The sequence below is a fragment of the Fundulus heteroclitus genome, chromosome 18 (genome assembly GCF_011125445.2).
Source record: "Fundulus heteroclitus isolate FHET01 chromosome 18, MU-UCD_Fhet_4.1, whole genome shotgun sequence".
In the NCBI taxonomy this organism is placed as follows: domain Eukaryota; kingdom Metazoa; phylum Chordata; class Actinopteri; order Cyprinodontiformes; family Fundulidae; genus Fundulus; species Fundulus heteroclitus.
In genome coordinates this window covers 36704331-36718518 of record NC_046378.1, presented here as the reverse complement: position 1 = coordinate 36718518, position 14188 = coordinate 36704331, and the positions used below count along the sequence as shown (strand labels likewise).

Genomic DNA, 14188 nt, shown 5'->3' with positions numbered 1-14188 from the left:
TTGAATTTTAGATCAAAGAGAAGCTGGAAAAGGTGATTGCCAAGCAGTGTGAGCTTTCTGAGAAGTGGGACAAGCACTGGGAGGTCCTGCAACAACGTGGGTACACGGCCGTGCTTAGCGTGGAAAATGGAGACGTTATCGCATTTTGGGTTCTTTAATATTTGTCCTGTTTCTACTATTCTGCCACCAGTGTTGGAGGTTCATCAGTTTGCCCAGGAGGCGATGGTGGCGGAGGCCTGGCTGACCGCTCAGGAGCCTCTGATCAGCAGCAAGGAGCTGGGAGCGAGCGTGGACGAGGTGGAGCAGCTCATACGTCGGCACGAAGCCTTCCGGAAAGCAGCCGCCACCTGGGAGGAGAGATTCAGCTCCCTGCGCCGTCTCACTACGGTAACGTTGAGCCAGCGTACTAAAGCCGCCGAACAACGGCTGAGGCACACAGCGCAGAAAATGTCCAGTAGGGGGCGACAGTGGACCCGGTTAAAAATAATATCCCATGCAGCCTTATATCACCACTTATGGGGAATCTGATAAAGCAGAAACAAAGTTCAGCTGTTCTAGTAGGATTCTCCTCACATTTCTTCATTTGCAGAGAGGTTACAAACGTCCAAAAAGGATCTCATTTGTAAAGGTATCAGTCAGGAGAAGGTTGCAAAACATTCACAGCATAATATACATACCATGGCAGAGTGGCAACAAGTACTGGTTAATAATAATAATAATAATAATAATAATAATAATAGATTTTATTTAGAATGCACTTTACATTTCAGAGCAGAGAGCTAAAAACAACCCCTGGGATAATAAAAAAAAAATTTTAAACAGCATTTTATAATCACCGTTAATAACACAAATAAAATTTATGACATACTTTTCCCATGTTTTATTTAATAGTTAAATTTTTTCTACATTTTATTCCAACTTGCTTTTATTCTGTACAGAGACAATGCAAAGCACTTTGCATTGTCTGAAAGGTGCTAAATTTACCTTGCCTCGCCTTAATCGGATTTGGTTAAAAAAAATAGTGGATTTTATTTTTAAGCCCCAGTGCGATGGTTCCGTCGGCATCCATCACCAAAACAGTACCACCCCTACAGTGAAGCTCTACGCTCTTTCAGGAGGAGTGAATGCTGCTTGGAGAGACTTGATGCAACCTGCTGGGTTTCCTTAAGGAGGAAACTTTCTGACCAACCTGGAGGATCTGATGGAATTTGGAAAGTGCCTTAAAATGCCATGTTTCATGAATTTGCGCTATATAGATAAAATTTTATTGAATTGAGTTGAAACATGATGGTGGCATCATCAGGCTGCTACAATGTGGTCTAGCCAGATTTGACAGCTGTATATAATGCTAGTGTCCAATATGCACTGGAAAAATAAATCTAAAAATAAGTAAAATGTTCTTAAAATGTGTTTTTGTCCTAGATATGAGCAGGTAAATAATATTATCTGCCAATGGAATGAGTATTTTGACCCCTAAAATAAGATAATTAGATGTACTGGACTTGAAATAAGATGATGGAGGTGAGTTGTTCCTATTTTAAGTGCAAAAATCTTATTCCATTGGCAGATAATTTTATTTACCTGCTCAAATCAAGGACAAATGCACTAATTTTAAGAAAATTGTACGTATTTTTAGTTCCGTTTTTGCAGTGTGTGGGCTAATAACTGCTGAGTCAGACTGTGCCATATCTGGTTGAAGGTTGAAACTGTTGTATGGCGTCACATTTATTTCAAAACTCCCGTGAGCAAAATAAACATATTCGCATGTAAAATATTACTGTCAGGGTGTGAAAACCTATGCAACCAGATTACTGAACATTATCTAGTTTGAAGCTTTTTTTAGATCCAGTTTAGTTCTAAAATGTGTGTGTTTTTTTTTTCTTTTGCAGGTGGAAAAGCTGAAAGCAGAGCAAAGCAAACTACCCCCAACACCCCTGCTGGGCCGTAAAGTCTTCCTGGACCCGCAGGACGCTTCAGCCGCTCCAACGACCCTTCCTCGCCTGCCGGTCTCCCCCGTCATGAGACAGACGATCTACGAGCAGAACGAAGCCAGCTCCCCTCCGTCTCCCTCGCCCGCCACCCCGACGCCGTCCCCGTCGGCCGCGGCCCGCCGACTGAGCTCGACGGTGGCCGCCTACGCCCCCGCCACCAACGGCTCCTCTTACCGGCACACCCTGGAGGCGCGGCACGGCGCGGTGGTGGGCTTCGCGGCCGGACTGGGCCAGCCGGCCGCCTCGTCCATCGCATCTGTCGCCACGGCGGCCATGCTGGTGTCGGCCAATCAGATGCGAGAAAGCGGCAGCCCCGCCAAGGACCAGGCGCCGAAAGCGATGAGCTACCTGCACCCGGCGCAGGCCGGCAGGGAGCAGGAGGCGAAGTCCTCGCCGTACCTGCGGCAGCCCAAAATCAAACACCTGGACGACGCCGTGACGCCGCTGCTGGTCGCCAGTCGCCTGGAGCGAGTCAGAGAGAGGGGGCGAGAGCGGGAGAGGGCGGGCGAGATGGCGACAGAGAGAGCGGAGGTGGCGGTGATGGCCGAGGTGGTGCTCCAGGAGCCGGTCCGAGAGCGTCTGCACAGCGAGCCCACCAGGGGCCCCCGAGGGTCCAGGACGGACCCCCTGGGCCACGCGGAGCCTCAGGTGCAGGCGTATCAGCGGCAGCTCTCCAGCGAGCAGCTGATCCAGGCGCGCAGGGACGAGCTGCCCCAGGAGGTGTGGAGGGAACACGCGGAGCGGCGGGACAGGCGGACCCTGGAGAGGCAGACGTCCAGCGAACAGGAGGGCCAGGAGGGCCGGCGGAGAGAGCGGGACCGGCACCGGGTGGAGAGACAGGAGTCCAGCGACGACATGGCGAAGGAGCTCTCAGACCGACGCTCCACAGGAGGGTGAGACACGTCTTTCACTACAAAAACCAAACTAGAAATAAGTAAAATGTTCTTAAAATGAGTGTATTTGTCCTTGATTTGAGCAGGTTAATCAGTTGATCTGCCAATGGAATAAGATTTTTGCACTTAAAATAGGAACAATTCATCTCCATCATCTTATTTCAAGTGCAGGATGTCTAGGCAAGGCAAGGCAAATTTATTTATATAGCACAATTCAGTACAAAGACAATGCAAAGTGCTTTACATGATTAAAATATAGCAAAATAAAACAGAATAAAAGCAAGTAGGAATAAAATGTAGATAGAAAATAGAACAAAAAAGTGGTGATTCAGTTAACTAGGACAGTTGAAGGCAATTTTAAACAAATGTGTTTTTAATCTTGATTTAAAGGAACTAAGGTTTTCCACATCTTTACAGTTTTCTGGAAGTTTGTTCCAGATAATTGGAGCATAGGAACTAAATGCTGCTTCTCCATGTTTGGTTCTGGTTCTAGGTATGCTAATTATCTTATTTTAGGGGTCAAAATACTTATTCCATTGGCAGATAATCTTATTTACCTACTCAAATTAAGGATAAATACTCTAACTTTCAGAACATTTTACTTATTTTTAAATCCGTTTTTGCAGTGTTGGAGTTAGACAGCGCGGTTTGGGAGCCTTTCGCGAAGCAAAAGCCCATTTTTTTCTTTATCGTAACTGTTGTTTTCCCTCCACAGAGAGAGGAGAACCACCATGGCAGAGATTGTGGAGCAGCTTCAAGAAAGAGAAGCGGCACAGGTGTGGTGTTTTTTTTTTAGGTCCAAACGAGTTCAAATGTGCCTCAAACATTTTAGGGATATTAAAAGCTAGAGGTGTCTGGAAACATTAAAAAAAAGGCACCGGACATCTTCCCGACTGTTGGAGACACTTTTAGGTTTCTGCAAACAGCAATGAAAAGGCGTTGTAGCCAAGCCAGCACCGCTCAGACAGACGCTGGCATGAAAGGGATCGACAGCTGGAGATGCACCGAGAACTCGTCAGTTCAACTTCAGCAATTTGAAAACTAAAACTCTGCAGATTTATGCTCTTTCCTAATAGGAGGATACAAACTATACGTTGGTTGAGTGAATAAGAAAGAACCTCAGGTATTATCAGCGTCCAGTAGACGTTTAGGAAGCACCGAGGGTGTAGGAAGCTTTATCAAGTAACAGCACGCTGCAAAAAACAGATCTAAAAATAAATAAAATGTTCTTAGAATTTGTCTTTTTGTCCTAGATTTATGCAGGTAAATAATATTATCTGCTAATGGAATGAGTATTTTGACCCCTAAAATAAGACAATTAGACATCCTGCACTTGAAATAAGATGATGGAGATGAGTTGTTCCTGTTTTAAGTGCAATAGTCTTATTCCATTGGCAGATCATCTTATTTACCTGCTCAAATCCAGGACAGATACACTCATTTTAAGAAAATATTACTTATTTTTAGTTCCGTTTTTGCAGTGCAAGCTGAATATATAAAGGCAAAGTTGCTGTGTTTTATCCTCTTGAAGAGTCCAATTGGATCAGTCATGGACAATGCTGAGATATCATTTGTAATATTGTGAGTGAATTGTTAAAAATAAATGACTGTGCATATGTTGGCAGCGCTCCACCGGGCTTTTAAACTGTAACTAAACCCCAGATCAGCCTTTCAGCACACAGAATGAATAGATTGGGCCTTAAGGGTACTGCCAGCATCTTACTGTACAAACCTTGACATTTCTTGTGTAAAATTGTTTAGTTCTGCAATATTTGGCTTGAACACATTGTATTGCTGCCCTCTATGGATGGGTTGAAACGTGGGTACTGCAGCTGTAATTTTCCCATTCGTTAAAACGGCGCAGCCCAGGTTCGGGTATAAATGCCTCTGACGAGCATACAGTGGCTTGCCAAAAATAGTCATACCCCTTGAACTTATCAACATATTGTCACATTAAAACCACAAATATATATATATATATATATATATATATATATATATATATATATATATATATATATATATATATATATATATATATATATATATATATTCTAGTTATTAGCATTCATCGGGCAACTTCAGAAAGCAATTCTGAAAAGGGGGATTAATACTTTTGCATAATGCCCCTTTTCAGTTTTTTAATCGTAAAAAAATAATCATGTATAATTTTCCGTTTACTTTGCAATCGTAAACCACTTTCAATTAAAATTCCAATAAAATATATTTGTTTGTGGCTGTAACATGTGGAAAAGTTCAAGGGGTGTGAATACTTTTGCAAGCCACTGTCTTTACAGCTATGAATGCTAACTGCCACTAAACATGTTGATCATTAAAATAACATGCTAGACAGTTTATAATGTCAGCTGTTTAATCATTTTGCATTCCTATGGTGGATTAATGATTGGATTAAAGGCTCCTTTATAGGTGTTATAAATGAGCGATTTAACGGTTTAAATACTATCATTAAGTCACTGCAATTTTCTCTTATTATTATTATTACATCTTTGACTGGAACTTGTTGAACATTTTTTAATAACTTATAATACGGTGTATTTCTAGATTTTTTTTTTAGATCTGCAAGAAAAAGAAAAAGGCTGTTAATCCAGAATGCAAAGTAGTGCATCAGCTATGGTGTAATACTGTTTTAGTTGGGTTTCATTTAGTTTCTCTGTCTCATAACCTGCAGGATTTTACTTTATTTATAAATTTACAAAATCATTGAATGGAAATTGGCCACAAAATTGTAATCGGTGCGTCTCGGACAACAACTGCTGGCTTATCGCTTTTACAAACTACTTCAGTCGCTTCCCTTTTTTAATACTTAGACCGGAGACGGTCCACTTGGAAATGGGATTAGAGCTTGGTGTTTGCAAAGTTTTTTTTCTGTTTAACAGCATGAAACATAATGTCCATCCAAAGAAAAACCCATCAGACAGCATCAAAAGCTACAGATCAAGGCCAGTTGAAGAGTTTAGAGAACGTCTGGCTGTGTGCAAACACCTTTGGTCGTCAAGAAATTAGCTCACACTGCAAAAACGGATAAAAAATAAGTAAAATGTTCTTAAAATTAGTATTTTTGTCATAGATTTGAGCAGGTAAATAAGATTATCTGCCATTGGAATGAGTATTTTGATCCCTAAAATAAGATAATTAGATATACTGCACTTGAAATAAGATGATGGAGGTGAATTGTTCCTATTTTAAGTGCAAAAATCCTATTCTATTGGCAGATCATCTTGTTTACCTGCTCAAATCAAGGAAAAATACACAAATTTTAAGAACATTTTACTTATTTTTAGCTCAGTTTTTGCAGTGCGGTGCTCGATATTTTCCTAAATCTACCAAATTCAACAAGCGGCCCGTCCTCCTTTCCCTCAGGCTCGTGGTGAGGTGCCCCGCCTGCCCAACGGTCTACCAGACAAGTCTTCCCGCCTCGACCGGCCCAGAGCCAGGGACAGACCCAAACCGAGACGAAGGCCACGTCCCAAAGAGCCGGGGGAGACAACGCGCAGGTCCAGATCTGCTCCGGCCCAGAGCAGCCAGGCGACGCCCCAACCACCAACCCACACGGCACACCACGAGGGCTTCCTTTTCCGCAAGCTGGACATCGAGAGCATGAAGAAAAGCACCAACAGGTGGGTCTTCAGGGTCAGCGAGTGAACGATGGAGGTGTTGTAGGCGTAGGATGTGCACCCTGGTGTCATGAGGATCCAATTCTGACGACTAAATCAGACGATCTCTGAGAGTTCCTAAAGGTTCCGTCCATAAATTGATCTTATTTTTAACCAACCGGCTGAAATCCAGCGAGATTCTTTGAGACCTTCTGGCACTGATCCCCGTTGTGTTTGCTGACTGATCAATGGCAACGGGGGCGCAAATTAAGCATGCAGGAGTTACGACTGCAACCGCATCTGATGTGCTGGGAAGATGCATGACGGACACTGACTCCGCCCACATGTGGTCCTTACAAGCTGCGACCAGGTCAAAGGTCAGCCGTAGAGCTGCTCAGTCCATCAAACCAGCCAAATTCAGCTCGGCCAGTTTCTGAGTCAGCAGTTTTAGTGTTTCTCTTGACATTAGTCAAAGCGGTTTGTTGAAGAGTCATTAACATGCAGTTACAGCACCCTCTGCACTTACTTTACCCCTGGTAAATATGTGAAAACATTTTAAATGTGGAGAAATCTCGTAAAGATAACCAGGCCCACAGCATCACAGACCCTCCACCGTGCCCACCAGTGGGCAGGACTTGATTTTCAGAAAATTCATCCGTTGTTTTAGTGTCTGTTGCAGAACAGCTGAATCTTGGTCTCATTTGATCAAACTTCACATGTTTTCGTTTGTGATGGTAGGACAGAAAAGGCGTTTTTTTTTATTTATTTTTTTACCACCCTCCTCTCTGTGCGTGACGGCATCGTGAGTTTCTTGTCTGCAACATTTCTAAGTGTTATAGACTTTATGTCATCAGAGCGACTGTCGACATGTGAGAAAGTTTAAGAATCCTATCCTGGCATGCGATAGCAAAACGTTACTGTCCATCGCCTTTTGAGATGGAGATTAATCTTTAACATCTGGCAATGAAACGAAACAAACACTACAGTTAACAGTAACAGCTTCGTAAACTCAAGACGCGAATTCATTAAATTTGTTGCATAGTTAAAAAACAACAACAGCATCTTTTTAAAGTATTCCTTATCCAAAATGATCACAGCCGAGGGAGTAAATGAGCTTTTATAGCATTTATAGTCTGAAGGGCTGCAGAGCTGCAGAGGGACCTGATTGGTCATTGGAAATCTGAATAGCTTTTTTTCTCCAATCCATGTTTATGGAGATCAGGAGGGAATATTTGCCGTTTTTTATGCATAGTCAGCATTGAGCTGGAACAGGGGTGTCAAACTCATTTCTATATGGGGCCACTTTGGCGTCATGAAGTCATTCAAAGGGCCGGTTGCACGTGTACAGACGATACTTTTCATTTCATAATTTCATTCCAGTTCACATAGAAGTATAAAAAATGCACAGTAACATAAAAGTAGCACCCTTAGGCCCAGTTTATACAGTTTATCTGCAAAACAAGTCGATATTGGGGTGAGTTACACTTTAAACTTATCATTCTGCATCACTTTTTCTCCTTTTGGACATTTCTGGGTTGTTTTAATGTGTTGTGGGGAAAACTGACATCTAGTGGCAGGATGCTGTTACTACACAGCTAACAAAATAAACATTCACTATAGGAGGCACAGTTTTAGCAACTTTATATACTTTAAAAGAATATAGGCCTCTACTTTATGACACAAGGGCCGGATAGTTTACCACGACGGGCCAGATTCGGCCCGCGGGCCTTGAGTTTGACACCTGTGAGCTGGAAGATCAGCTTGTCATCTATGATGGTTCTCAGCTATTTGAATTCAGATCTGTAAGGGATAATGCCCTTTGATGTGTCCATTATCAGAAATTAATGGACTTCACCTCTTCGTCATCCCTTAATTTCTGATAATGGACATTTGAAGGGCATTATCCCGCTTATACCATGATTATAAAATAATATTAAATCAATTATTAATAATTTAACGTTTTTTTTCTCCGCCGGAATCATACGTTTTTCACAAGAATTGGCTGAGAGAACTATTTAATATCTCTCGGTGTGACGCAAGGCAAGGCAAGGCAAATTTATTTATATAGCACAATTCAGTACAAGACAATACAAAGTGCTTTACATGATTAAGATATGGCAAAATAATAAAATGTAGATAGAAAATAGAATAAAAGCAAGTAGGGATAGAATGTAGTAACAAAAAAGAACATTAAAAACAGTAAAACTGTTTAACTAGAACAGTCAAAGGCAATTTTAAACAAATGTGTTTTTAATCTTGATTTAAAAGAACTCAGGCTTTCCGCACTTTTACAGTTTTCTGGAAGTTTGTTCCAGATAAGCGGAGCATAGGAACTAAATGCTGCTTCTCCATGTTTGGTTCTGGTTCTAGGTATGCGTTGCCAATATAACCAGCGTCGGCCGCCCTGCCGTTAGCAGCTAACGTTTGAGCCAGCGCGATAATTTGCAACAATCAGGTTATATGACCGTAACTTTTTTTATAGGTGTCCTATACCACTTATTTAACAGACGCCCTGCAGCCAATCAGAATCGAGTATTCTGATTGGCTGCAGGGTGCAGCCAATACATCTGCCTTAACTGAAAGGCATGTTCAGCTGTCTTTCCCGTTTTGAGTAGTGGATTTGATGGAAATTAATAAACATAATAAATAAATAAGAAATAAAAAATGTCTTAATTTCAAAGAAATTGCTTGGAAGATCAATAATTCTGGCACCAGTGATGTTTTGAAAATCTGCATTTTTTTATTCCCAGTGTGTGGTGATGCTCCTTACCAGGGGTAGTAATAATTGTTAAGGGTGCTGTGTAGTTTTTATTGTTATTACCGGTACCTAAGGTCTTTATAAATCTTTAAATTATACCCAGAATGTGAGGACAACAGTTACGTGATCTAACAAGAGCCCGGAGAACGGGCCACGGCATGATAGGACCTCATGCATGATGCTTAATCTGCTTCCTGAGCGAAACGCAGCCGAGGCGGTTGGTTCACTCGCAGACCAGCTGGCTGGATGAAGAATGCAGTGAGAGTGGACCGACCTGCTGGCCGTGCACACAAAACCCACAAACCCACACATTCACCCCCCACCTGACCATCCACAGGCGACCGCCCCTTCCTTCCTCCAGAGAGGCATCAGGGACGGTGCCTCTCTCTCAGCCAAAAGCTCATCCAGTCCCAGCGGTGGATGAGACCCTCTCATGCGCCCACTCCAGGCAGTGGATGAATGTGACCCTATGTACATGCCCTGCTATGTACATGGTAAGGTAAAGCATTACGGTGAACGGCTTGAATCCGGCGTGAAGCTCCGCTCCGCTCCCTGGTGGAGCGGCGCTAAAACAGCCGCCCCCCCCCTGAAGGCAGACGCCAGGATTCAACCCGTCGCTGTTAACATCGCGACTCCTCAGACTATCATTTTCTGTTTCTTACGCATGTTAATATTCTGATGAAACCCACAAAAAAACGATGATTCTGAGTATGGTGCATGTAGTTTCTTACAATTAGTTGACCTGTTGAACTTATTGTGGCTATTTAGCTCACTGATGGTCACGGAAAAAGAAGCACACCCTTCTTTAGCTTTATGGCTTTTCATGGCAGGGACATAGTAAAATATCTGCTTTTATTTAGGTTTTAAAATTAGTTACATTTAGCCTCAGGACACCCACTATTATTATTATTATTATTATTATTATTAAACAAAGTTGGCAAAGCTGTGTTTAAAAAAACACAGCAGAAACATTACAGTGAAGGTCTGAACTTTGACTAGGCCATTGCTGCACCTTGTTTCTTTTTTTTTTCCCAGCTGTTCTGTGGAAGATTTGCTCCTGTGTTTTGGGATCGTTGTCCCGTTAATGACCCATTTTGGTCCAAGCTTCTGCTGTCAACCCCCATGGTCTCAGGTTTGATCCTAGGAAGTGCTGGTAAACAGAGGGATCCTCTGCCGGCTCACTGACGGCGAGCGATCCGGGTCATGCCGCTGCAAAGCATTCCTAAATCACAAGAAGCGGCTGAGAGAACTATTTAACGTTTGAGCCAGCGCGATAATTTGCAACAATCAGGTTTTATGACCGTAGCTTTTTTTTATAGGTGTCCTATACCCCTTATTTAACAGACACCCTGCAGCCAATCAGAATCGAGTATTCACCCAGACCGTGATACATCTGCCTTAACTGAAAGGCATGTTCAGCTGTCGGGTCATGCCGCTGCAAAGCATTCCTAAATCATCACCTCTCCATGGCTGATGAGACACGTTTGGGTTTTTCCCAATCATGGTTCTGTTCATTATGTCCAAATAATCTCTACTTGGGTCCTTTCTGTGCATTGGACGTTGTTTTAAAAGTCTTGTGGTCTTTTGAGATGCAACTTTGCAAACCAAAGTCATGCTGCCATGTTCTCTTTCGAGAGAATGAGCGTTCAAGCTACCAGACAAGCAGGTCTTTATCTAATTGTTCTGCCATAACAACCTAATTGAGGCCTGTCGAGTCTGAGATGCAGTTATATATATATTTTTTTTTTTTTTTTTTTTTTTTTTGCAGTTTCTCTGAGCTGCAAAAAGCAACTGAGTTTCTCTTACATGTCTGACCTTGGGGTGAATATGCTGGGATGCCCAATAATAGTAGCATGATGGATGTCAAGTTGTCTGGAAACGACCTTAAAACGTGTTTCAGATTCATGGCTGACAGCAGGTGCTCCTCTAAGGTCATTGCTGACGATCAGTTAATGAACCGCATTTAATTAGCAGCACTGGGCTGCTTAAATAACAGGGAATCTTACTTATGTCGTACAAGTTTTCCATGAATTGTCGCCATGATGTCGTAGATATTTGGATCAAGACTCTCACATGCACCGTAGTTTTGTTTTTGTCCTCTTAACTCTAAATTTACTAATCTGATGGTCTTTTTTTATCAGGATATTAAGCTTAACACTTGATTTACCTGCAGTACTGTGTACATGTTTAAGGCACAAAAGATCATGCAACTTGTTTATTAATATATAGCATTAATTTACTGATTTACAAGCAAGCAGCTGGGGGAAATAGTAGTTTCCTTTTAGACAAAAGTTGTTAGGCTTGTTTATTAGGACCTGAAGGGCTATGAAAATCACTTGTGACTTATAAGAAATAAGAAAATGCACTAAAGAAAGCCCTCAGCATGATGTTTTGAGAGTCAGGACATTCTGTATTTCTAGTTTCTTAATTTTATCCTGGCTGGCTCTAAAACTGACACCAGATCTGCAAATAAATCTTTTTTTATTTATGGATCTGTTTTTTTTTTTTTTCTCCTTCTTTTTGGCTTATTTGCTTCAGTTAAAATCAGACTTCAGATCAAATATGCAACATGCCTGAGACTTTTGCACAGTACTGCCCTAAGGCGCCCCCTGGTGGTTGATATGCTCCATGCATGCGGTCACGTTAACAGACAAAACGTTGCTTTTGTTGTAAAAATAAAAATTGCGTTTAACCAAACTCTTCTCCTCTCTGTGTCTCTTTCCCAATGTGCTTCCGGCTGTCCCTCTGTTCTCCTCTAAGGTAAGTCATGCTTAGGTGTCGCACACCGGGTCGCACTGGCTGTACGTAGGCTCCCCTCCCCCATCCCTCCATCCCCACCTCCTCCGTCGGGTCATCCCTGTGTGCGTCCGTTCATTTGTGTTTGTTCAGCAGTGTGTATCCTCCTCCCTTCTTGGGGCTGCTCCACCCCGCCTACCTACCTGTCTGCTCTGGTCAGGTGAGTCAGGTGTCAGCCTTGCAACCGAGACTCTGCAGCTCCTCCTGACTCCTCCCAATCTCCCCTCCTACCTGCCCCTCCCTCCCCTTGCTCCTCACTTTTCACCTCCCCCTTCCCTCCTCCTCCACCTCCCCTCCCCTCCCCCCCCCTGCCTGCCCACACCACAGCAGGTCCTGGGTCAACCTGTACTGCGTGCTGAACAAAGGGGAGCTGGGTTTCTACAAGGACGCCAAGAACAACACCACGCCCTACAACAACGAGCCGCTGCTCAACCTCTCCCACTGCCACTGCGATGTCACCAACGGCTACAAGAAGAAGAAGAACGTCTTCACCCTGAAGTGAGGAGATGTTTTCATCTGTTCTGTTCTACTTTGACGGAGCTTATTTGCAGAGTGCTGCCGAGTAGCTCGCAATCCTAGTAACCCAAGGCCTTACTAAGATTGCTCAGCACCCTATACCCGTTCCGTCTCAGCATCTCACTTATGCAAACTGACCCTTAGGGATCCGCAGATGTGAGTAAGTTCACAAACACTGACTTTGTTTTTCCTAAACCACTTTGTAATTAACCAAATGGTATTCCAAAAAAAGGTAAAAAACAAAAGCAACTGGACTTGTTTTCCGTAGTTGAAGACGTTTCGCTTCCTCTCCAGGAAGCTTTCTCAATTCAAAAAGTCTGGAGTAATGTGGAGTAACAAGCTTTATACAATTGGCAAACAAAGGCCTTGTAATGGCTTAGATATCATGCAAATTCAACAGAAACAGGTCCACCCCTTAGTAATGGGCGGTCGTTAAAGCCATTACGCCAGCAGATTGGACCGAAACTGGTCCACTCCTCTGTAACGAGGAGTCGTCAGGGTCGTTATTGGCTTGGCTTAAAGGAACGATGTTTTGATCACCTGAATGAGGGTGAGAGTTAAGGTGATGGTTGGCCAGAATTAATCCTATAGCTGTGTTGTAAGTACTAAGGGGTGGTCCTGTTTCTGTTGAATTTGCATGTTATCTAAGCCATTACAAGGCCTTTGTTTGGCAATGGTATAAAGCTTGTTACTAAACATTACTCCAGACTTTTTGAATTGAGAAAGCTTCCTGAAGAGGAAGCGAAACGTCTTCAACTACGGAAAACAAGTCTAGTTGTTTCGTTTTTTCCCTTTTTTTGGAATGACCATGACCTGGATGACTGAGAATTTTCACCAGCATAACCAAATGGTATCAGTTCATCCGTTTTCTGTACCGACTTATCCATTGGGGCCGAGGGGCGGGGTACACCCTGGACTGCTTACGATCTGTCACGTGGGCCCAAGCAGCTTGCTTTGGGTCTTCGTTGTCGGTTTGGAAGACCCAACCTTTGACGTCTTGGCTAATGTCTTCCCTAGTGAATCCATCCATTTTCTGTAACACATCCCCAGCAAAACACCCTCAGTACATGATGATGCCACCGTCATACTTTACAATTAAAGCCTGGACCCTTCGCTCTTTCTTACAAATGCAATGATGTCCATTGTACGCACAAACGTCAGTTTCAGGTTCAGCACACAATGGGATACGTCTCCAGAAATGTGGATTTCCAAACTGTAATCTGGCTTTTTAAGTTGCTTTTGGAGTAATTCCTCTCGGAGTGGCCCATGTGGGTGCATGGGTTAGTGATACTCTCCTACCAGCAGTAGAGAAAACGAGCAGCAGCTCCTGGGGTAGGTTTTACTTCTTCGGTTGTTGCAGGGGGTCCAGTCTCTGCAGGACCTTCTTCTGAATAGCTTCAGCGCGTGAGGACCCACTCAGGTCCCAAGAAAAGGGGATTCCTAGGTACCGGAAGTGATCCACAGCAGACGCAGCGTTGTTGGGGAGGCGATGTGAAGGGGGTTCTCCGTCTTCTCCAAGGTCATGAGCGTGTAAAGCTCCAGGTGGTTCTGACCACACCAGTGGACCAGTTGATCCACTTCTTCTCTACATCCAGACTCATAGCTGTGCTGGATCAGACC

General features: G+C 43.2%; 1 protein-coding gene across 4 annotated transcripts in view; it reads left to right on the top strand.

The window, feature by feature from the left end:
• The window catches only part of LOC105933065 (spectrin beta chain, non-erythrocytic 4), a 129324-nt gene that overhangs the window by 111378 nt on the left and 3758 nt on the right, over nucleotides 1-14188 (top strand). For 2 of the 4 annotated variants that reach the window (XM_036149866.1, XM_036149870.1), the window contains 6 exons: nucleotides 12-96; nucleotides 191-387; nucleotides 1890-2884; nucleotides 3600-3660; nucleotides 6266-6522; nucleotides 12380-12550. In XM_036149866.1, the coding sequence (XP_036005759.1) occupies nucleotides 12-96; nucleotides 191-387; nucleotides 1890-2884; nucleotides 3600-3660; nucleotides 6266-6522; nucleotides 12380-12550 (1766 nt within the window). Of the gene's footprint in view, nucleotides 1-11; nucleotides 97-190; nucleotides 388-1889; nucleotides 2885-3599; nucleotides 3661-6265; nucleotides 6523-12016; nucleotides 12083-12379; nucleotides 12551-14188 lie in introns of those variants that run through there. The other 2 variants (XM_036149867.1, XM_036149869.1) reach the window with 2 other exon arrangements.